Here is a 24,144-nt window from a genome sequence, read left to right as displayed (position 1 = left end):
GAGACATCCTGCACACAGGGACACTAATACAGAGAGACATCCTGCACACAGGGACACTAATACAGAGAGACATCCTGCACACAGGCACACTAATACAGAGACACATCCTGCACACAGGGACACTAATACAGAGAGACATCCTGCACACAGGGACACTAATACAGAGAGACATCCTGCACACAGGCACACTAATACAGAGACACATCCTGCACACAGGGACACTAATACAGAGAGACATCCTGCACACAGGGACACTAATACAGAGAGACATCCTGCACACAAATCGCTCTCCCCTCCCTCAGGTCTCTCTCTCTTTTCTCCCCAGGTGGCTCTCTGTCATTTCTCCCCCTCAGATCGCTGTCTCCCTTTTCTCCCCCCTACACGTGACTTCCCCCCCCCCCCCCTCAGGTCACGCTCTTTTCTCCCCCCCCCCCATGTCTCTTTTCTCCCCCCCCATGTCTCTTTTCTCCCCCCCCCATGTCTCTTTTCTCCCCCCCATGTCTCTTTTCTCCCCCCATGTCTCTTTTCTCCCCCCCATGTCTCTTTTCTCCCCCCCATGTCTCTTTTCTCCCCCCCATGTCTCTTTTCTCCCCCTCATGTCTCTTTTCTCCCCCCCATGTCTTTTTTCTCCCCCCCCATATGTCTCTTTTCTCCCCCCCCATATGTCTCTTTTCTCCCCCCCCCATATGTCTCCTTTCTCCCCCCCCCCCCCCCCCATGTCTCTTTTCTCCCCCTCAGGTACCTGTGTATGTATAATGTGTAAGACGTGTATAGGTGCCTGTGTTTATATAATGTGTAAGATGTGTATAGATGCCTGTGTATGTATAATTTGTAAGACGTGTGTATGTGTGTATAGGTGCTGTGTGCTGTGTGTGTGTAAGACGTGTATAGGTGCCTGTGTATGTGTAATGTGTAAGATGTGTATAGGTGCCTGTGTATATATAATGTGTAGGACGTGTATAGGTGCCTGTGTATGTATAATGTGTAAGACGTGTATATACGTGCCTGTGTATGTATAATGTGTAAGACGTGTATAGATGCCTGAGTATGTATAATGTGTAAGATGTGTATAGGTGCCTGTGTACGTGTAATGTGTAAGATGTGTATAGGTGCCTGTGTACGTGTAATGTGTAAGATGTGTATAGGTGCCTGTGTTTATATAATGTGTAAGATGTGTATAGGTGCCTGTGTATGTATAATGTGTAAGATGTGTATAGGTACCTGTGTATGTATACTTTGTAAGATGTGTATAGGTGCCTGTGTATGTATAATGTGTAAGTTGTGTATAGGTGCCTGTGTACTATGATGAACAAAAGAAAGAAAACTCCCTATTGTGTCGCACTGGAGAGAACACCCTAAGTTAAATTAAAATTTACTATTTATTGATGAACTAATTAAAATAATGTGTATAGGTGCCTGTGTATGTATAATGTGTATAGGTGCCTGTGTATGTATAATGTGCAAGATGTGTATAGGTGCCTGTGTAAGATGTGTATAGGTGCCTGTGTATGTATAATGTGTAAGACATGTATAGGTGCTCTTGTTTTGCAGCTGGAAGAATTTGTGGAGCAGCAAAGCTAGACTGACTGATCGCACAGGCTTATAGCAGGAAACCTAACAGCTCACATCTCCCAGCTCCCTATACAGGAGACACTGTGTATAAGGAGGGATAGAGCCAGAAGTCCCAGCATAGGAGAGGTGTTATGTACGTGTATACCGGGACAGGATCACTTACCCTCACAGCTGGGTACCCAGGAGGATACAGCACAGAGAACAAGCAGCAGCGGGAAGAGGATTCTCATGGCTGGTCCGAGGCTCAGGAGATGCAGGGACACAGGCTCTGGGCTTTGTGTGTAGCTGTGATAAGCTGTGTGTCCCTCACAGGGTATTTATCCCACACATGGGACTCTCAGCATGGGATACTTCCCTAATGCTGGCAGAGGGACACGTCCCACGTTACTGTCTCTGTGCTAATATGTTTAATAAACTTATACCAATAGTTCCAGGTTACTGTCTCTGTGCTAATATGTTTAATAAACTTATACCAATAGTTTAGATGCCAAGGAAGCCGATTCTCAGACTGGGAAACTTGTGATAAAACAGCATCAATGTGATGAACAAAGAAAAGAAAGAAAGCTCCCTAGAGTGTCGCACTAGAGAGCACCCTACACTTAAAATATATTTATTGCAGCAAAATATACAATGAACCAAATGATTAAAACAAATTAAAAATGAGGGAGGTGTCTATGTGCTTATTGTCAAAGACGACAGTGTATATAATGAAATAGCTATTAATTACTATTTATGTCCACGGTTATATGATTATACTAACCGTGGTAATAACTATTAAATACAATTCTAGGTCGTCCGACAACTATTCCTAAGTAGGTGAGAGAGTTGGTTTGGTAAGAGGGTAAAGAGCTCTGTGTATCAATGGCGTCGCCTGAAAATGGAGTATTGTGAATACTGTCACTATATACACATACACAGTGATACCAGACCACCAGGCTCAGAAATAGCTGCGCCTATAGGTCTGTCCGAATACAGTCACTATATACACATACACAGTGATACCAGACCACCGGGCTCAGAAATAGCTGCGCCTATAGGTCTGTCCGAATACAGTCACTATATACACATACACAGTGATACCAGACCACCGGGCTCAGAAATAGCTGCGCCTATAGGTCTGTCCGAATACAGTCACTATATACACATACACAGTGATACCAGACCACCAGGCTCAGAAATAGCTGCGCCTATAGGTCTGTCCGAATACAGTCACTATATACACGTACACAGTGATACCAGACCACCAGGCTCAGAAATAGCTGCGCCTATAGGTCTGTCCGAATACAGTCACTATATACACGTACACAGTGATACCAGACCACCGGGCTCAGAAATAGCTGCGCCTATAGGTCTGTCCGAATACAGTCACTATATACACATACACAGTGATACCAGACCACCGGGCTCAGAAATAGCTGCGCCTATAGGTCTGTCCGAATACAGTCACTATATACACATACACAGTGATACCAGACCACCGGGCTCAGAAATAGCTGCGCCTATAGGTCTGTCCGAATACAGTCACTATACACACGTACACAGTGATACCAGACCACCAGGCTCAGAAATAGCTGCGCCTATAGGTCTGTCCGAATACAGTCACTATATACACATACACAGTGATACCAGACCACCGGGCTCAGAAATAGCTGCGCCTATAGGTCTGTCCGAATACAGTCACTATATACACGTACACAGTGATACCAGACCACCAGGCTCAGAAATAGCTGCACCTATAGGTCTGTCCGAATACAGTCACTATATACACGTACACAGTGATACCAGACCACCAGGCTCAGAAATAGCTGCGCCTATAGGTCTGTCCGAATACAGTCACTATATACACATACACAGTGATACCAGACCACCAGGCTCAGAAATAGCTGCGCCTATAGGTCTGTCCGAATACAGTCACTATATACACGTACACAGTGATACCAGACCACCAGGCTCAGAAATAGCTGCGCCTATAGGTCTGTCCGAATACAGTCACTATATACACGTACACAGTGATACCAGACCACCAGGCTCAGAAATAGCTGCACCTATAGGTCTGTCCGAATACAGTCACTATATACACGTACACAGTGATACCAGACCACCAGGCTCAGAAATAGCTGCGCCTATAGGTCTGTCCGAATACAGTCACTATATACACATACACAGTGATACCAGACCACCAGGCTCAGAAATAGCTGCGCCTATAGGTCTGTCCGAATACAGTCACTATATACACGTACACAGTGATACCAGACCACCAGGCTCAGAAATAGCTGCGCCTATAGGTCTGTCCGAATACAGTCACTATTTACACGTACACAGTGATACCAGACCACCAGGCTCAGAAATAGCTGCGCCTATAGGTCTGTCCGAATACAGTCACTATATACACGTACACAGTGATACCAGACCACCAGGCTCAGAAATAGCTGCGCCTATAGGTCTGTCCGAATACAGTCACTATATACACGTACACAGTGATACCAGACCACCAGGCTCAGAAATAGCTGCGCCTATAGGTCTGTCCGAATACAGTCACTATATACACGTACAGTACACAGTGATACCAGACCACCAGGCTCAGAAATAGCTGCGCCTATAGGTCTGTCCGAATACAGTCACTATATACACGTACACAGTGATACCAGACCACCAGGCTCAGAAATAGCTGCGCCTATAGGTCTGTCCGAATACAGTCACTATATACACGTACACAGTGATACCAGACCACCAGGCTTAGAAATAGCTGCGCCTATAGGTCTGTCCGAATACAGTCACTATATACACATACACAGTGATACCAGACCACCAGGCTCAGAAATAGCTGCGCCTATAGGTCTGTCCTGGGAACAGCTATAACATATGATAGCCAAATGCTCTTAAAAAAGAATGAACATCGCCCTCTCAGAGCACACTCTGTGCGTCTAACACGCAGAATATAAACTAATTAGGAGATAGTCCGAGCGTTGTGCTTCCCAAGGCGAAGGCTCCGAAATGTGACACAGAAACCAGCCCAGTGTGGGAATGTAAGATCTGGGTAATGTGATAAATACAGTGAGAGACATTTCATGCAGAATTGCCGGATTCCCATGAAAATGTCTTTGTGGCAGTTTAATGAGCGGCACCCTATGTGTTCTGTACAGTTTAATGAGCGGCACCCTATGTGTTCTGTACAGTTTAATGAGCGGCACCCTATGAGTTCTGTACAGTTTAATGAGCGGCACCCTATGAGTTCTGTACAGTATAATGAGCGGCACCCTATGAGTTCTGTACAGTATAATGAGCGGCACCCTATGAGTTCTGTACAGTTTAATGAGCGGCACCCTATGACTTCTGTACAGTTAATGAGCGGCACCCTATGAGTTCTGTATAATGAGCGGCACCCTATGAGTTCTGTACAGTTTAATGAGCGGCACCCTATGTGTTCTGTACAGTTTAATGAGCGGCACCCTATGAGTTCTGTACAGTTTAATGAGCGACACCCTATGAGTTCTGTACAGTTTAATGAGCGGCACCCTATGATTTCTGTACAGTATAATGAGCGGCACCCTATGAGTTCTGTACAGTTTAATGAGCGACACCCTATGAGTTCTGTACAGTTTAATGAGCGGCACCCTATGAGTTCTGTACAGTATAATGAGCGGCACCCTATGAGTTCTGTAGAGTATAATGAGCAGCACCCTATGAGTTCTGTACAGTATAATGAGTGGCACCCTATGAGTTCTGTACAGTATAATGAGCAGCACCCTATGAGTTCTGTACAGTATAATGAGCGGCACCCTATGAGTTCTGTACAGATTAATGAGCGGCACCCTATGAGTTCTGTACAGTATAATGAGCGGCACCCTATGAGTTCTGTATAATGAGCGGCACCCTATGAGTTCTGTACAGTATAATGAGCAGCACCCTATGAGTTCTGTACAGTATAATGAGCGGCACCCTATGAGTTCTGTACAGATTAATGAGCGGCACCCTATGAGTTCTGTACAGTTTAATGAGCGGCACCCTATGAGTTCTGTACAGTTTAATGAGCGGCACCCTATGAGTTCTGTACAGATTAATGAGCGGCACCCTATGAGTTCTGTTTAATGAGCAGCACCCTATGAGTTCTGTACAGTTTAATGAGCGGCACCCTATGAGTTCTGTACAGTTTAATGAGCAGCACCCTATGAGTTCTGTACAGTATAATGAGCGGCACCCTATGAGTACTGTACAGTATAATGAGCAGCACCCTATGAGTTCTGTACAGTATAATGAGCGGCACCCTATGAGTTCTGTACAGTATAATGAGCGGCACCCTATGAGTTCTGTACAGTTTAATGAGCAGCACCCTATGAGTTCTGTACAGTATAATGAGCGGCACCCTAGGTGTTCTGTACAGTTTAATGAGCGGCACCCTATGAGTTCTGTACAGTTTAATGAGCGGCACCCTATGAGTTCTGTACAGTATAATGAGCGGCACCCTATGAGTTCTGTACAGTATAATGAGCGGCACCCTATGAGTTCTGTACAGTTTAATGAGCGGCACCCTATGAGTTCTGTACAGTATATTGAGCGGCACCCTATGAGTTCTGTATAATGAGCGGCACCCTATGAGTTCTGTACAGTATATTGAGCGGCATCCTATGAGTTCTGTATAATGAGCGGCACCCTATGAGTTCTGTACAGATTAATGAGCGGCACCCTATGAGTTCTGTACAGATTAATGAGCGGCACCCTATGAGTTCTGTATAATGAGCGGCACCCTATGAGTTCTGTACAGTTTAATGAGCGGCACCCTATGAGTTCTGTACAGATTAATGAGCGGCACCCTATGAGTTCTGTACAGATTAATGAGCGGCACCCTATGAGTTCTGTACAGTTTAATGAGCGGCACCCTATGAGTTCTGTATAATGAGCGGCACCCTATGAGTTCTGTACAGTTTAATGAGCGGCACCCTATGAGTTCTGTACAGATTAATGAGCGGCACCCTATGAGTTCTGTACAGATTAATGAGCGGCACCCTATGAGTTCTGTATAATGAGCGGCACCCTATGAGTTCTGTACAGTATAATGAGCGGCACCCTATGAGTTCTGTACAGTTTAATGAGCGGCACCCTATGAGTTCTGTACAGTTTAATGAGCGGCACCCTATGAGTTCTGTACAGTTTAATGAGCGGCACCCTATGAGTTCTGTATAATGAGCGGCACCCTATGAGTTCTGTATAATGAGCGGCACCCTATGAGTTCTTTACAGTTTAATATGAGTTCTGTATAATGAGCGGCACCCTATGAGTTCTGTATAAGGAGCGGCACCCTATGAGTTCTGTACAGTTTAATGAGCGGCACCCTATGAGTTCTGTACAGTTTAATGAGCGGCACCCTATGTGTTCTGTACAGTTTAATGAGCGGCACCCTATGAGTTCTGTACAGTTTAATGAGCGGCACCCTATGTGTTCTGTACAGTTTAATGAGCGGCACCCTCTGAGTTCTGTACAGTTTAATGAGCGGCACCCTATGTGTTCTGTACAGTTTAATGAGCGGCACCCTATGAGTTCTGTACAGTATAATGAGCGGCACCCTATGAGTTCTGTATAATGAGCGGCACCCTATGAGTTCTGTACAGTTTAATGAGCGGCACCCTATGAGTTCTGTACAGATTAATGAGCGGCACCCTATGAGTTCTGTACAGATTAATGAGCGGCACCCTATGAGTTCTGTATAATGAGCGGCACCCTATGAGTTCTGTACAGTATAATGAGCGGCACCCTATGAGTTCTGTACAGTTTAATGAGCGGCACCCTATGAGTTCTGTACAGTTTAATGAGCGGCACCCTATGAGTTCTGTACAGTATAATGAGCGGCACCCTATGAGTTCTGTATAATGAGCGGCACCCTATGAGTTCTGTATAATGAGCGGCACCCTATGAGTTCTTTACAGTTTAATATGAGTTCTGTATAATGAGCGGCACCCTATGAGTTCTGTATAAGGAGCGGCACCCTATGAGTTCTGTACAGTTTAATGAGCGGCACCCTATGAGTTCTGTACAGTTTAATGAGCGGCACCCTATGTGTTCTGTACAGTTTAATGAGCGGCACCCTATGAGTTCTGTACAGTTTAATGAGCGGCACCCTATGTGTTCTGTACAGTTTAATGAGCGGCACCCTCTGAGTTCTGTACAGTTTAATGAGCGGCACCCTATGTGTTCTGTACAGTTTAATGAGCGGCACCCTATGAGTTCTGTACAGTATAATGAGCGGCACCCTATGAGTTCTGTACAGTTTAATGAGCGGCACCCTATGAGTTCTGTACAGTTTAATGAGCGGCACCCTATGAGTTCTGTACAGTTTAATGAGCGGCACCCTATGAGTTCTGTACAGTTAATGAGCAGCACCCTATGAGTTCTGTATAATGAGCGGCACCCTATGAGTTCTGTACAGATTAATGAGCAGCACCCTATGAGTTCTGTATAATGAGCGGCACCCTATGAGTTCTGTACAGATTAATGAGCAGCACCCTATGAGTTCTGTATAATGAGCGGCACCCTATGAGTTCTGTACAGATTAATGAGCGGCACCCTATGAGTTCTGTACAGATTAATGAGCGGCACCCTATGAGTTCTGTACAGTTTAATGAGCGGCACCCTATGAGTTCTGTACAGTTTAATGAGCGGCACCCTATGAGATCTGTACAGATTAATGAGCGGCACCCTATGAGTTCTGTACAGTTTAATGAGCGGCACCCTATGAGTTCTGTACAGTTTAATGAGCGGACCCTATGAGTTCTGTATAATGAGCGGCACCCTATGAGTTCTTTACAGTTTAATGAGCGGCACCCTATGAGTACTGTACATTTAATGAGCGGCACCCTATGAGTTCTGTACAGATTAATGAGCAGCACCCTATGAGTTCTGTACAGTTTAATGAGCGGCACCCTATGAGTTCTGTACAGTTTAATGAGCGGACCCTATGAGTTCTGTATAATGAGCAGCACCCTATGAGTTCTTTACAGTTTAATGAGCGGCACCCTATGAGTACTGTACAGTTAATGAGCGGCACCCTATGAGTTCTGTACAGATTAATGAGCAGCCCCCTATGAGTTCTGTACAGTTTAATGAGCGGCACCCTATGAGTTCTGTACAGTTTAATGAGCGTCACCCTATGAGTTCTGTATAATGAGCGGCACCCTATGAGTTCTGTACAGTTTAATGAGCGGACCCTATGAGTTCTGTATAATGAGCAGCACCCTATGAGTTCTTTACAGTTTAATGAGCGGCACCCTATGAGTACTGTACAGTTAATGAGCGGCACCCTATGAGTTCTGTACAGATTAATGAGCAGCACCCTATGAGTTCTGTACAGTTTAATGAGCGGCACCCTATGAGTTCTGTACAGTTTAATGAGCGGCACCCTATGAGTTCTGTATAATGAGCGGCACCCTATGTGTTCTGTACAGTTTAATGAGCGGCACCCTATGAGTTCTGTATAATGAGCGGCACCCTATGAGTTCTGTACAGTATAATGAGCGGCACCCTATGAGTTCTGTACAGTATAATGAGCGGCACCCTATGAGTTCTGTACAGTATAATGAGCGGCACCCTATGTGTTCTGTACAGTTTAATGAGCGGCACCCTATGAGTTCTGTACAGATTAATGAGCGGCACCCTATGAGTTCTGTATAATGTGCGGCACCCTATGAGTTCTGTACAGGTTAATGAGCAGCACCCTATGAGTTCTGTACAGTTTAATGAGCGGCACCCTATGAGTTCTGTATAATGAGCGGCACCCTATGTGTTCTGTACAGTTTAATGAGCGCACCCTATGAGTTCTGTATAATGAGCGGCACCCTATGAGTTCTGTACAGTATAATGAGCGGCACCCTATGTGTTCTGTACAGTTTAATGAGCGGCACCCTATGAGTTCTGTACAGTTTAATGAGCGGCACCTTATGTGTTCTGTACAGTTTAATGAGCGGCACCCTATGAGTTCTGTACAGTTTAATGAGCGGCACCCTATGTGTTCTGTACAGTTTAATGAGCGGCACCCTATGAGTTCTGTACAGTTTAATGAGCGGCACCCTATGTGTTCTGTACAGTTTAATGAGCGGCACCCTATGAGTTCTGTACAGTATAATGAGCGGCACCCTATGAGTTCTGTACAGTTTAATGAGCGGCACCCTATGAGTTCTGTACAGTTTAATGAGCGGCACCCTATGAGTTCTGTACAGTTTAATGAGCGGCACCCTATGAGTTCTGTACAGTTAATGAGCAGCACCCTATGAGTTCTGTATAATGAGCGGCACCCTATGAGTTCTGTACAGATTAATGAGCAGCACCCTATGAGTTCTGTATAATGAGCGGCACCCTATGAGTTCTGTACAGATTAATGAGCAGCACCCTATGAGTTCTGTATAATGAGCGGCACCCTATGAGTTCTGTACAGATTAATGAGCGGCACCCTATGAGTTCTGTACAGATTAATGAGCGGCACCCTATGAGTTCTGTACAGTTTAATGAGCGGCACCCTATGAGTTCTGTACAGTTTAATGTGCGGCACCCTATGAGTTCTGTACAGTTTAATGAGCGGACCCTATGAGTTCTGTATAATGAGCGGCACCCTATGAGTTCTTTACAGTTTAATGAGCGGCACCCTATGAGTACTGTACATTTAATGAGCGGCACCCTATGAGTTCTGTACAGATTAATGAGCAGCACCCTATGAGTTCTGTACAGTTTAATGAGCGGCACCCTATGAGTTCTGTACAGTTTAATGAGCGGACCCTATGAGTTCTGTATAATGAGCAGCACCCTATGAGTTCTTTACAGTTTAATGAGCGGCACCCTATGAGTACTGTACAGTTAATGAGCGGCACCCTATGAGTTCTGTACAGATTAATGAGCAGCACCCTATGAGTTCTGTACAGTTTAATGAGCGGCACCCTATGAGTTCTGTACAGTTTAATGAGCGTCACCCTATGAGTTCTGTACAGTTTAATGAGCGGCACCCTATGTGTTCTGTACAGTTTAATGAGCGGCACCCTATGAGTTCTGTACAGTATAATGAGCGGCACCCTATGAGTTCTGTACAGTTTAATGAGCGGCACCCTATGAGTTCTGTACAGTTTAATGAGCGGCACCCTATGAGTTCTGTACAGTTTAATGAGCGGCACCCTATGAGTTCTGTACAGTTAATGAGCAGCACCCTATGAGTTCTGTATAATGAGCGGCACCCTATGAGTTCTGTACAGATTAATGAGCAGCACCCTATGAGTTCTGTATAATGAGCGGCACCCTATGAGTTCTGTACAGATTAATGAGCAGCACCCTATGAGTTCTGTATAATGAGCGGCACCCTATGAGTTCTGTACAGATTAATGAGCGGCACCCTATGAGTTCTGTACAGATTAATGAGCGGCACCCTATGAGTTCTGTACAGTTTAATGAGCGGCACCCTATGAGTTCTGTACAGTTTAATGAGCGGCACCCTATGAGATCTGTACAGATTAATGAGCGGCACCCTATGAGTTCTGTACAGTTTAATGTGCGGCACCCTATGAGTTCTGTACAGTTTAATGAGCGGACCCTATGAGTTCTGTATAATGAGCGGCACCCTATGAGTTCTTTACAGTTTAATGAGCGGCACCCTATGAGTACTGTACATTTAATGAGCGGCACCCTATGAGTTCTGTACAGATTAATGAGCAGCACCCTATGAGTTCTGTACAGTTTAATGAGCGGCACCCTATGAGTTCTGTACAGTTTAATGAGCGGACCCTATGAGTTCTGTATAATGAGCAGCACCCTATGAGTTCTTTACAGTTTAATGAGCGGCACCCTATGAGTACTGTACAGTTAATGAGCGGCACCCTATGAGTTCTGTACAGATTAATGAGCAGCACCCTATGAGTTCTGTACAGTTTAATGAGCGGCACCCTATGAGTTCTGTACAGTTTAATGAGCGTCACCCTATGAGTTCTGTATAATGAGCGGCACCCTATGAGTTCTGTACAGTTTAATGAGCGGACCCTATGAGTTCTGTATAATGAGCAGCACCCTATGAGTTCTTTACAGTTTAATGAGCGGCACCCTATGAGTACTGTACAGTTAATGAGCGGCACCCTATGAGTTCTGTACAGATTAATGAGCAGCACCCTATGAGTTCTGTACAGTTTAATGAGCGGCACCCTATGAGTTCTGTACAGTTTAATGAGCGGCACCCTATGAGTTCTGTATAATGAGCGGCACCCTATGTGTTCTGTACAGTTTAATGAGCGGCACCCTATGAGTTCTGTATAATGAGCGGCACCCTATGAGTTCTGTACAGTATAATGAGCGGCACCCTATGAGTTCTGTACAGTATAATGAGCGGCACCCTATGAGTTCTGTACAGTATAATGAGCGGCACCCTATGTGTTCTGTACAGTTTAATGAGCGGCACCCTATGAGTTCTGTACAGATTAATGAGCGGCACCCTATGAGTTCTGTATAATGTGCGGCACCCTATGAGTTCTGTACAGGTTAATGAGCAGCACCCTATGAGTTCTGTACAGTTTAATGAGCGGCACCCTATGAGTTCTGTATAATGAGCGGCACCCTATGTGTTCTGTACAGTTTAATGAGCGGCACCCTATGAGTTCTGTATAATGAGCGGCACCCTATGAGTTCTGTACAGTATAATGAGCGGCACCCTATGTGTTCTGTACAGTTTAATGAGCGGCACCCTATGAGTTCTGTACAGATTAATGAGCGGCACCCTATGAGTTCTGTATAATGTGCGGCACCCTTTGAGTTCTGTACAGGTTAATGAGCAGCACCCTATGAGTTCTGTACAGTTTAATGGGCAGCACCCTATGAGTTCTGTACAGGTTAATGAGCAGCACCCTATGAGTTCTGTACAGATTAATGAGCGGCACCCTATAAGTTCTGTACAGTTTAATGAGCGGCACCCTATAAGTTCTGTACAGTTTAATGAGCGGCACCCTATGTGTTCTGTACAGTTTAATGAGCGGCACCCTATGAGTTCTGTATAATGAGCGGCACCCTATGAGTTCTGTACAGTATAATGAGCGGCACCCTATGTGTTCTGTACAGTTTAATGAGCGGCACCCTATAAGTTCTGTACAGTTTAATGAGCGGCACCCTATGTGTTCTGTACAGTTTAATGAGCGGCACCCTATGAGTTCTGTATAATGAGCGGCACCCTATGAGTTCTGTACAGATTAATGAGCGGCACCCTATGAGTTCTGTATAATGTGCGGCACCCTATGAGTTCTGTACAGGTTAATGAGCAGCACCCTATGAGTTCTGTACAGTTTAATGAGTGGCACCCTATAAGTTCTGTACAGTTTAATGAGCGGCACCCTATGAGTTCAGTACAGATTAATGAGCGGCACCCTATGAGTTCTGTATAATGTGCGGCACCCTATGAGTTCTGTACAGTTTAATGGGCAGCACCCTATGAGTTCTGTACAGGTTAATGAGCAGCACCCTATGAGTTCTGTACAGATTAATGAGCGGCACCCTATAAGTTCTGTACAGTTTAATGAGCGGCACCCTATAAGTTCTGTACAGTTTAATGAGCGGCACCCTATGTGTTCTGTACAGTTTAATGAGCGGCACCCTATAAGTTCTATACAGTTTAATGAGCGGCACCCTATGTGTTCTGTACAGTTTAATGAGCGGCACCCTATGTGTTCTGTACAGTATAATGAGCAGCACCCTATGAGTTCTGTACAGATTAATGAGCGGCACCCTATGTGTTCTGTACAGTTTAATGAGCAGCACCCTATGAGTTCTGTACAGTTTAATGAGCGGCACCCTATGAGTTCTGTACAGTTTAATGAGCGGCACCCTATGAGTACTGTACAGTTAATGAGCGGCACCCTATGAGTTCTGTACTGTTTAATGAGCGGCACCCTATGAGTTCTGTACAGTTAATGAGCAGCACCCTATGAGTTCTGCACAGTATAATGAGCGGCACCCTATGAGTTCTGTACAGTTTAATGAGCAGCACCCTATGAGTTCTGTACAGTTTAATGAGCAGCACCCTATGAGTTCTGTACAGTTTAATGAGTGGCACCCTATGAGTTCTGTACAGTTTAATGAGCGGCACCCTATGAGTTCTGTACAGTTTAATGAGCAGCACCCTATGAGTTCTGTACAGATTAATGAGCAGCACCCTATGAGTTCTGTACAGTTTAATGAGCGGCACCGTATGAGTTCTGTATAATGAGCAGCACCCTATGAGTTCTGTACAGTTTAATGAGCGGCACCCTATGAGTTCTGTACAGTATAATGAGCGGCACCCTATGAGTTCTGTACAGTTTAATGAGCGGCACCCTTTGAGTTCTGTACAGATTAATGAGCAGCACCCTATGAGTTCTGTACAGTTTAATGAGCGGCACCCTATGAGTTCTGTATAATGAGCGGCACCCTATGAGTTCTGTACAGATTAATGAGCGGCACCCTATGCGTTCTATACAGATTAATGAGCGGCACCCTATGAGTTCTGTACAGATTAATGAGCGGCACCCTATGCGTTCTATACAGATTAATGAGCAGCACCCTATGAGTTCTGTACAGGTTAATGAGCGGCACCCTATGAGTTCTGTACAGATTAATGAGCGGCACCCTATGAGTTCTGTACAGATTAATGAGCGGCACCCTATGAGTTCTGTATAATGAGCGGCACCCTATGAGTTCAGTACAGTTTAATGAGCGGCACCCTATGAGTTCTGTACAGTTTAATGAGCGGCACCCTATGAGATCTGTACAGTTTAATGAGCAGCACCCTATGAGATCTGTACAGTTTAATGAGCAGCACCCTATGAGTTCTGTACAGTTTAATGAGCGGCACCCTATGAGTTCTGTACAGTTTAATGAGCGGCACCCTATGAGTTCTGTATAATGAGCGGCACCCTATGAGTTCTGTATAATGAGCGGCACCCTATGAGTTCTGTACAGTTTAGTGAGCGGCACCCTATGAGTTCTGCACAGTTTGGGGTGTGCAGACGGGAGAATTGGATACATACAGTAACACACTTATGGTTTATATAATAACCTTACAGAATAACTGTGACATTCTGAGTGACAGAATATAGAATTGTCCTATAGATTCCTTAGAGAGGATTTAATTAGAGAGTAATAGTTATTGAGGTTTTATTGTTTACTTATATAAAATAACCCCCCTAAAGCAGTATATAGGGGTCCCTAACGGCAGTAAATATCCCGGTAATCAGTCAGTGCAGCGCTGCTCCGAGGGAACATGGGAATAAACTACAAGAAGACCCCTCACAGGAGGAGGTACAGGACCCCTCACAGGAGGAGGTACAGGACCCCTCACAGGAGGAGGTACAGGACCCCTCACAGAAGGAGGTACAGGACCCCTCACAGGAGGAGGTACAGGACCCCTCACAGGAGGAGGTACAGGACCCCTCACAGGAGGAGGTACAGGACCCCTCACAGGTGGAGGTACAGGACCCCTCACAGGAGGAGGTACAGGACCCCTCACAGGAGGAGGTACAGGACCCCTCACAGGAGGAGGTACATGACCCCTCACAGGAGGAGGTACAGGACCCCTCACAGGAGGAGGTACAGGACCCCTCACAGGAGGAGGTACAGGACCCCTCACAGAAGGAGGTACAGGACCCCTCACAGGAGGAGGTACAGGACCCCTCACAGGAGGAGGTACAGGACCCCTCACAGGAGGAGGTACAGGACCCCTCACAGAAGGAGGTACAGGACCCCTCACAGGAGGATGTACAGGACCCCTCACAGGAGGAGGTACAGGACCCCTCACAGGAGGAGGTACAGGACCCCTCACAGGAGGAGGTACAGGACCCCTCACAGGAGGAGGTACAGGACCCCTCACAGAAGGAGGTACAGGACCCCTCACAGGAGGAGGTACAGGACCCCTCACAGGAGGAGGTACAGGACCCCTCACAGAAGGAGGTACAGGACCCCTCACAGGAGGAGGTACAGGACCCCTCACAGGAGGAGGTAATGGACCCCTCACAGGAGGAGGTACAGGACCCCTCACAGGAGGAGGTACAGGACCCTTCACAGGAGGAGGTACAGGACCCCTCACAGAAGGAGGTACAGGACCCCTCACAGGAGGAGGTACAGGACCCCTCACAGGAGGAGGTACCGGACCCCTCACAGGAGGAGGTACAGGACCCCTCACAGAAGGAGGTACAGGACCCCTCACAGGAGGAGGTACAGGACCCCTCACAGGAGGAGGTAATGGACCCCTCACAGGAGGAGGTACAGGACCCCTCACAGAAGGAGGTACAGGATCCCTCACAGGAGGAGGTACAGGACCCCTCACAGGAGGTACAGGACCCCTCACAGGAGGTACAGGACCCCTCACAGGAGGAGGTACAGGACCCCTCACAGGAGGAGGTACAGGACCCCTCACAGGAGGAGGTACAGGACCCTCAGTATAGGGAGGATTCGAGTAGTAACATCTGTTTATTTATTACAAATTATATAGTTGTAGCACATGTCTCCCCCCACCCCCCCCTGGGAGATTTAGTCATGGCTATTGCTAGGTGTGGTGCTGGTTACCTGTTTGGCACAGGAGAGCTGAGGATCCCGCGATGGTGTGGGGGAAGACAGGACAGACTTTTAGGGATTCCTCTGTTCTTTTTGGTGACAGCGCCTCCAGACATAGGGGGCTTCAGCAAGGCTGAAGGGGGTCCCTGCTATGACAGTCCTTACTCACAATACTCCCTCCACACAGACTGCCGCGGAGCCCGAAGTATAAACGAGGATGATCTTTATTAGAGCCGCCACTGCGATGTTGCTACAGCGAATGCTTTAGTTGGTATGGTAGCTCCCTGGCCTCTGGTAATGGTGAGGCCTCTTCGGATTGACTTATGTGCTCAGTCCCTCATGGGCTGAGACACTGTCTCTCTCCCAGCCGGGAGAGAAGCTCTGAGCTCCGACCCCATGAAGGGGTAGTTGGAATCCCAATCACAGACTCAAGGACCCACCCCTAAGGGGCTGAAATTCATACTATAATTTAGGCACTTCCTTCCTGTAGCTCGAAGAGGGAGGGCCCAGCACATACACCACTGCTGCTGTCACTCAGGAAGTCAGCATGAGGAGGGGGAAACCCCCATAGGACAGCCTGTCAGTGTCTGTGTCTTACTAGGACTGGGTAAGTAGAGAGCTAGCTGGACCAGCCACCGCTATACTCTCCCCTAGGTGAAACATCCAATGACCTCGCTTGGATCCAATGTGGGTACCATCCATCCACCTGGTCTCTTCAAACAAAAACAGGTTACAGCAGATGTACACATAACCTCATACTGCACACAGTTACTAACCGTTTATCATCATCATGACTGCGATGATATAGCACTATAAGCGCAGCCTATCAGATCACATGCCTCCTCTATTTGTGTCCCATATAACATATCACGTCTCCCATTTGTGTCCCATATAACATATCACGTCTCCCATTTGTGTCCCATATAACATATCACGTCTCCCATTTGTGTCCCATATAACATATCACACGTCTCTATCTGTGTCCCATAAACATATCACACGTCTCCTCTATCTGTGTCCCATAAAACATATCACATATCTCCTCTATCTGTGTCGCATATAAGATGTAGCCACGTCCCCCTCTTACCTCCGGGCTGCGGGAGGGGGACGGTGTCACGGGTCACCAGCACTTTTAACACCTTAATATCCGGATCATTTGATTGAGCAAAGCAAGAGATAAAATAAATTGTAATTTATTTACACAATGAACATACACAGCCTGATTTACAAAATATTCTGAAAATACACTTACTGGGACGGGGTAAAACGAAATCTTCTATTTCCAGGATGAAATCTTTTGAAACAGAGTCTCTGAGCACAATCTCCCAGGAGGGGGGATTGTGCACAAACAGAGCTGCAAAACAGTCTTTGGCTAGGGGCGCCGCTCGCAACCCCTATTTCTCCGCCGGAGCTGCTTGCTTCGTTCTAACGCCGTAGAATTGGTTTGGAAGTCCTTAGTCCTTACGAACTTTAGAAGCTGCGTACAAATCTTGGTTACGATGTTACAAGTTTGTACCGCACGATGTATCTTAGATGGAGCTAACTCCCGATCGGCTGCAGGGATTTTTAAACAGTCAAAACCCCTATCTTTAAGCTCTGCAGCCAATCGCTGCGTGGGAACTAAATATCCCACCTATCCTCAGGTTGCCAATACAGCACCGGACAGAGGGCTTCTTAGTATGCTAAGGGCATGCGCAAAAACACGCACCATCGTCACTTAGCATACAAAACCAAGCCCCCTTTCCTGGCGACATATTGTCTACTTCGCCCGGACATCTGGACATCTGCTAGGATGTGGGTACTTGTATTTACCCCATCCTGCTTAACACCTTAAGATGTTGGAGCCTTTTTAACTCCAGACTTTTCCAGACATCCTGGAACCATGTCAGCGGGATGTCATACAAGTCCGGGGCTAAATTATGCATGGCTTACTCACAGGAATTCCCAGCTAAACATTTCTAAAGCATGGTACTTATAATTAAGTGTTTCCACTGTCCCGGCTGCCTGGATGAAACCCCCTCACTCCTATAATGTTGGCACAATTAAAAGAGGGGGACTTTCATTCATCAATTTTCAAATAATTTTATAAAAATTGCGGCATAACCTTTTTAATGCTTTCCCTCCAGCAGCGCTCACAGCATAACAACGTTCTAAGACCTTCCTAGCCGAAGTTAGCTAAACGCTCTGCGCTGTGCTGTAAGCTGCTGCTTTAAACAAAAAACATTTTTCCTTTGCGCGGGTTACAGGGAAACATGGGTACAATAACTCATACATTTAAACCATGATATTATTATCACCACCTTATACCTGGTGCGGCACACACAGACATTTTTAGTACAATTACAGTGTTACTGCCATTACTGGGTCGCAGAGCTGGCCCTCTATAATTCCCCAATATGGCTCAGGCACCCAGCCGGGCATAATACCTTTATTTACAGGCCCGGGTACTCCATCACCGTCACAGCTCCCCACCTCAAAGTGTAGGCGCGGGCGCCCCATCCGGTGGTTTGGCTGGCCGCACAGCTCTTGAGGTTAAAGTGTCAATGGGACTGTCCTTGCAATGGGACTGTCCATCCGCATTTCCGTACCCACAGCCCTTCTCCCCTAATTGGCTGAGCATAGCACCGATGCCCAAGTCCGAGGCATCAGTCTGCATCCAAAACTGTTTAGAATAGTCCGGTGCAGCTAGTATAGGAGCCCTGGCCAGTGCGGTCTTTAATGCCTGGAAAACAACTTCACAGGTGGGAGACCAGACAACCAGCACTGAGAGTCGCTTCTGTGTCAAGTCTGTCAGGGGCTTGGCCACGGCGCTGTACTGCGGGACAAACTTCCTATAAAAGCCAGCGCTGCCTAGGAAAGCCATAACCTGCTGCTTAGTCTTGGGGACGGGCCACTGCACTATTGCCTCTACCTTAGCTGGTTCAAGCTTCAGATGCCCTCCACCCACCCTGTGCCCTAGGTACAACACCTCAGCCATTCCTACCAAACACTTAGTGGCTTTCAATGTAAGCCCTGCTTCCCTAATCCTGGCTAGCACCGCTGCTACATGCACTAGATGTGATTTCCATGAATTACTAAAGACAGCAATATCATCCAGGTATGCCCGTGCGTAACTCTGCATCCGTTCTAACAACCTATTGACCAGGCGTTGGAAGGTAACCGGGGTATTCTTCATCCCGAATGGCATCACTAAGAATTCATAGAGGCCACTTGGAGTAATGAATGCTGACTTCTCCTTAGCCTCCTGTGTCTGGGGGATCTGCCAGTAACCTTTACTGAGATCCATGGTAGTCAGATACTTTGCCCCCGCGAGCTCATGCGGGGCATGGGATAGGCATCTGACACCGTCCCTGCATTGAGCTGCCGGTAGTCTACACAGAACCGGGTGGTCCCATCCTTCTCAGGCACCAGGACTACCGGACAAGCCCAAGGGCTCTGGGACGGTACAATTACCCCTAGGGCCAGCATCTCTTCTACCTCCCTCTCTATTCTGCCCTTGACCTCTGCCGATACCCGGTAGGCATGCTTATGCAGAGGTCGCAGATCTCCTGTGAGCACAGGATGATCTGTAATATGTGTTCTGCCCGGCTTGTCCGAGAACAGAACCCTACACTGCTCTAACATAGCCCTAGCCTCTGCTGCCTACTCAACTGGGACCCTATCTCTACCTGCTCCACTGTACCCCCCTGCCTCGTCTCCCCTAGGAGGTCAGGCAGAGCATTGCTTGCCAGGTCCCCCATCGGTGGGCTACAGATAGCTAGCACTGATGCCTCACTCGGTGCAAAGTACTCCTTGAGCATGTTAATGTGGTAGGTTCTAGTTCTACCTGTCTCTCCGTCTAACTGTACAACATAGTTACACTCATTCATCTTCCTGAGAACCGTATACGGTCCAGACCAGGCAGCCATTAATTTGTTCTACCGAATGGGCTTGAGAACAAGTACCTGCTGTCCTGGGATGAACTCTCTGCTACGGGCATTCTGACCTTACCAAGTCTTCTGCTTGGTCTGAGCAGCCCTAAGGTTGTCCTGTGCCAACCCCACGAGCATCTCTAGCTGGTCTCTGAGATCTACCACATACTGAAGCACAGAGGCATCAGTAGTGGTAGTCTCCCCTTCCCATCCCTCACGGAATAGGTCCAGAGGTCCCCGTACCCTGCGACCATATTGCAGCTCAAAGGGAGAGAAGCCTGTGGATTCTTGCGGTACCTCTCGGTACGCAAACAGCAAGTCCTGCAGGTGAATCTCCCAGTCTTTCCCGTCTGCCTCTATAAAGGTCCGAAGCATCTGCTAGAGTGTACCGTTGAACCTCTCACATAGTCCGTTGGTTTGGGGGTGGTAAGGGGCCGTGCGCTGGTGTTTCACCCCGCACTCATCCCAGAGACAGTGTAACAATGCACTCATGAATTGTGACCCCTGATCGTTTAGGATCTCGCTAGAGAAACCTACCCTAGTAAAAATCCCTAACAATGCCTTTGCCACTGCCTTAGTATCTATGGTTGCAAGCGCTACCGCCTCAGGGTACTGGGTGGCAAAGTCCACCACCGTGAGGATGTAGCGCTTCCCCGACCAGCTCAGAACCATAAGGGGACCCATTAAATCCATTGCTTCCCGCTGGAAGGTTTCTCCGATTACCGGTAACGGGTTCAGGGGTGCCTTCACACGATCACCCGCCTTACCCACTCGCTGGCAGGCATCACAGGAGCGACAGAAATCTGCCACAGCCCCTGATGCCCCCGGCCAGTAGTAACGCTGCAACAGCCGGGCTCTCGTCCGAGTGACCCCCTGATGCCCTGCTAGTGGCATGGAGCGGGCTACCCGCAATAATTGCTGCCTATACTCCCTGGGTACCACTAGCTGTCTTCTACCAGTCCAGACCCTATCTAACCCAGTAGAACCTTGCTCCCTATACAGAAGCCCACGGTGCCACAGAAAATGGTCAGCTTTCACCGCATCCCTAAATTCTGTTCCTAACACTTAACGACCCACCCTTAGTCTCTAAGTCAGGGGGAACAGGAACAGGTAACGGGAACAGTAAGTCAATCTCTGGTCGCGACTCAGTCTGGCTTACCTGTCTGGTCTCCGCAGAGACCGCTGGAACTGTGGGTCCCAAATGCAGGGGGACAGGGGTTGGTTCTGTTGCGATCCCTGATGACTGGCTCCTAGTGATCGCTGCAACAGGAACCATCTCTGCTGTGAACACGCAGGTTACCTGCCCCAGGTCATTACCGAGCAAAACTTCGGCATCTAACACTGATAAGTGTGCTCTTCTAACAATGTTATAAAGACTGCCCATTCATCTTCTACATTTTCCTGCAAAAACACCATCCCAGTGTATTACTTGTAGATTAGACCTCAGTTTATTATAATCTGCCTTTTTAAAGTTTAAGGTCTTCGTTGAACCCAAGTAATCTATTTTTTGATAATTTATCACTGTTTCTCAAATGTTCCAGGACTTGAATATTTGTTATTACTTCTACATTGTTTGATATGACCAAATCCAGTATTGCCCCTCTCCTGGTTGGTTCCTCAATAATTTGGGTCATATATTTGTCTTTAAGCACCCCCAAAAACCTGTTTCCTTTTGTTGTAATGCTAATCTCATTGCCCCAGTCTATGTCTGGATAATTAAAATCCCCCATTATGCAAACATGACCCAGTTTTGATGCCTTCTCCATTTGCAAAAGTATTTTAGCTTCCTCAATCTCACAGATATTTGGTGGTTTATAGCATATTCCCACAAACATTTTCTTTATACTTTTAACTCCACAGATAATTTCTATCCACAAAGTCTCTACATTTTCATCATTCCCTTCATAAACATCATCCCTTGTAATAGGTTTTAGATCCGGTTTAACATATAAACATATCCCATTATTTACATGTCACACGTCACACGACGTGGATGCAATACAAATAGCGGCGACACTGGTCCCTGAGCCAGAAATGAATGCCGTTCTGCTCAGGAGATCCCCTGCTCCCACACAATATTAAAAAAAATACATTAAAGCAGTGTAACAGGGTATGTCCAGCTGTTCCTGTTTCTCCCCCTTCTCACCTCTCCCTGTCCACGTGGCGGTCATCTATCGCCCACCTACCTCTACTCATCCCCCTTCTGCCTCTCTCTCTCACTTTGAATCCTGGCTCTCTTTCTTTCTCTCCTCAGACTCCCCTGTTCTTCTCCTTGGGAACTTCAATTGTCACATTGATGACCCCTATATCACTTGGGCCTCCCTCTTTCTTTCTCTAACCTCTTCTTTTGGCCTTCAACAGTGGACTGCAGCCAGCACCCACAAGGATGGCCACTACCTAGACCTGATTGTCACTAAAAACTTCTCTCTCTCCGATTTCTCCATTTCCCCTTTTCCTCTCTCTGACCATCACCTCATCTCATTCTCTCTATCTCGCTTCTCCCCTTCTCCACCTCCATCTACCCCCCAGTTCTGCAGAAACCTGCGCTCTATTCACTTACCTGACTTTGAGTCCACTTTACGCTCCTCCCTCTCCTCTCCCAGCTCTGCTACAGACCCTGACAGTATAAGAAAAAATGTGTGTGGTGCTCTCCCGTATTGCAAAAAATGATGTATAGAAATGGAAGACAACCCTTAATAATTGATATAATGAGATGCCTCTAGGATGCAGCCCGGTAAAAACACTATCCCACAAAGCCAGGTAGTAAGGAAAGTATCAATGACACCTGCAGGTGACCGGTAGATGAAACATCCTTAGAACAGACATGATGGCATGGACAACATGGAATAAACTCACTTGGGAATCTTCATCCACCATAAACAGCAAGTCCAATGTATCCAGTGTCCTTTGTCAGGGTTGAATGTGCGTCCGTTAATAGGGAATCTTGATGCAGAAAACGAAGGAAGAAAAAACGAAGCACTATATCCAGCTGTGAATGCAGCAATGAAACCAACGGGAGTACGTTCCCAAAATAAAAGCTATTTAATGGGTCAGAACAAAGTAACAAAACACACCTACGCGTTTCGGACCACTACAGTCCTTTATCAAGGTGAATACAACAATAAACTGCCGAGTGCAATTTATACTTACCACATAGAACGCGTGGGCCAGTTGCAGGAACTTCCGGGTACGTCACATGGGTCGGGTGATTGACCCATGACCCGTGACGCACACCCCCGTTCGTTCACGTAGCCACGTCGCATAGTCAGTAACCTGGGGCAGCGTCATGCGCAAGGGGGTGGGAGAAACACTGTTCGTGTGTAAACCAAACACTCCCACAGCCAGTGCCTCCCACTCCGTGTCGAAAACAACGCATGACGTCACTCCGTCGATCGACACGTGACCAACGGGGTCAGAACGCCAAGTGTAACTAAGCAACATGGCCCTATGCGTCCCGTGGTGTACATGCATCCCATATGGTTTGAATTCAGACTGGGATATTGGGTCTCTTCTGCTGGATACTTGATTCTGAGCCATATTAATTATTTAAGCTTACTTTGAGTGTGACAGAAGATGCAGAGTGATATTGAATTATATTGTTAGACAGGCAAATTTATAGATAATATGTCTCTGAGAGATATACTAAGAATTTAAACTATATAAAATAAGGTCTCTTTTCATCATCTCTCTGGGTAGTGGAGCCAGATTATGTGGTATTATTTTATGTGTAATTATATTTATCTCACAATATATGTGTGCTTCAGTAATACCCTTACAATACGGTACCACTTTACGCTCCTCCCTCTCCTCTCTCAGCTCTGCTTCAGACCCTGACAACCTGGTCAGGAACTACAACTCTGCCTTGTCCTCCTCTCTTGATCTACATGCCTCACTTTCTCTCTGCCGCCCTCGCCCTTCTAACCCCAGACCCTGGCTAAATTCCCACACGTGTATGCTGCGTTCCTCCACTCGTTCCTCTGAACGCCTCTGGAGGAAATCTCATACTCTCGCAGACTTCCTTCACTACAAATTTATGCTATCCTGTTTCAATTCTGCCCTCTCTCAGGCTAAACAAACCTACTTTTCATCACTAATCAACACGCACAAGTCTAACCCACGTCGACTCTTT

At 46.8% G+C, this 24,144-nt stretch overlaps 2 protein-coding genes across 9 annotated transcripts in view; one reads left to right on the top strand and one right to left on the bottom strand.

Annotated features, from left to right (window-relative positions):
• LOC142483531 (uncharacterized) overlaps positions 1-1,959 on the bottom strand; it is a 165,720-nt gene extending 163,761 nt beyond the window's left edge. For all 7 annotated transcript variants that reach the window (XM_075583539.1, XM_075583541.1, XM_075583543.1 and 4 more), the window contains exon 1: positions 1,736-1,959. In XM_075583539.1, the coding sequence (XP_075439654.1) occupies positions 1,736-1,802 (67 nt within the window). In that variant the 5' untranslated portion in view covers positions 1,803-1,959. The remainder of the gene's footprint in view (positions 1-1,735) is intronic.
• Positions 1-24,144, top strand: part of LOC142483530 (uncharacterized) — a 202,883-nt gene that overhangs the window by 83,255 nt on the left and 95,484 nt on the right. The window lies entirely within an intron of this gene.

The sequence above is a fragment of the Ascaphus truei genome, unplaced genomic scaffold (genome assembly GCF_040206685.1).
Source record: "Ascaphus truei isolate aAscTru1 unplaced genomic scaffold, aAscTru1.hap1 HAP1_SCAFFOLD_334, whole genome shotgun sequence".
NCBI lineage: Eukaryota > Metazoa > Chordata > Amphibia > Anura > Ascaphidae > Ascaphus > Ascaphus truei.
Note: the sequence above shows the minus strand (reverse complement) of the source record. Positions and strands in the feature narration are given on the sequence as shown.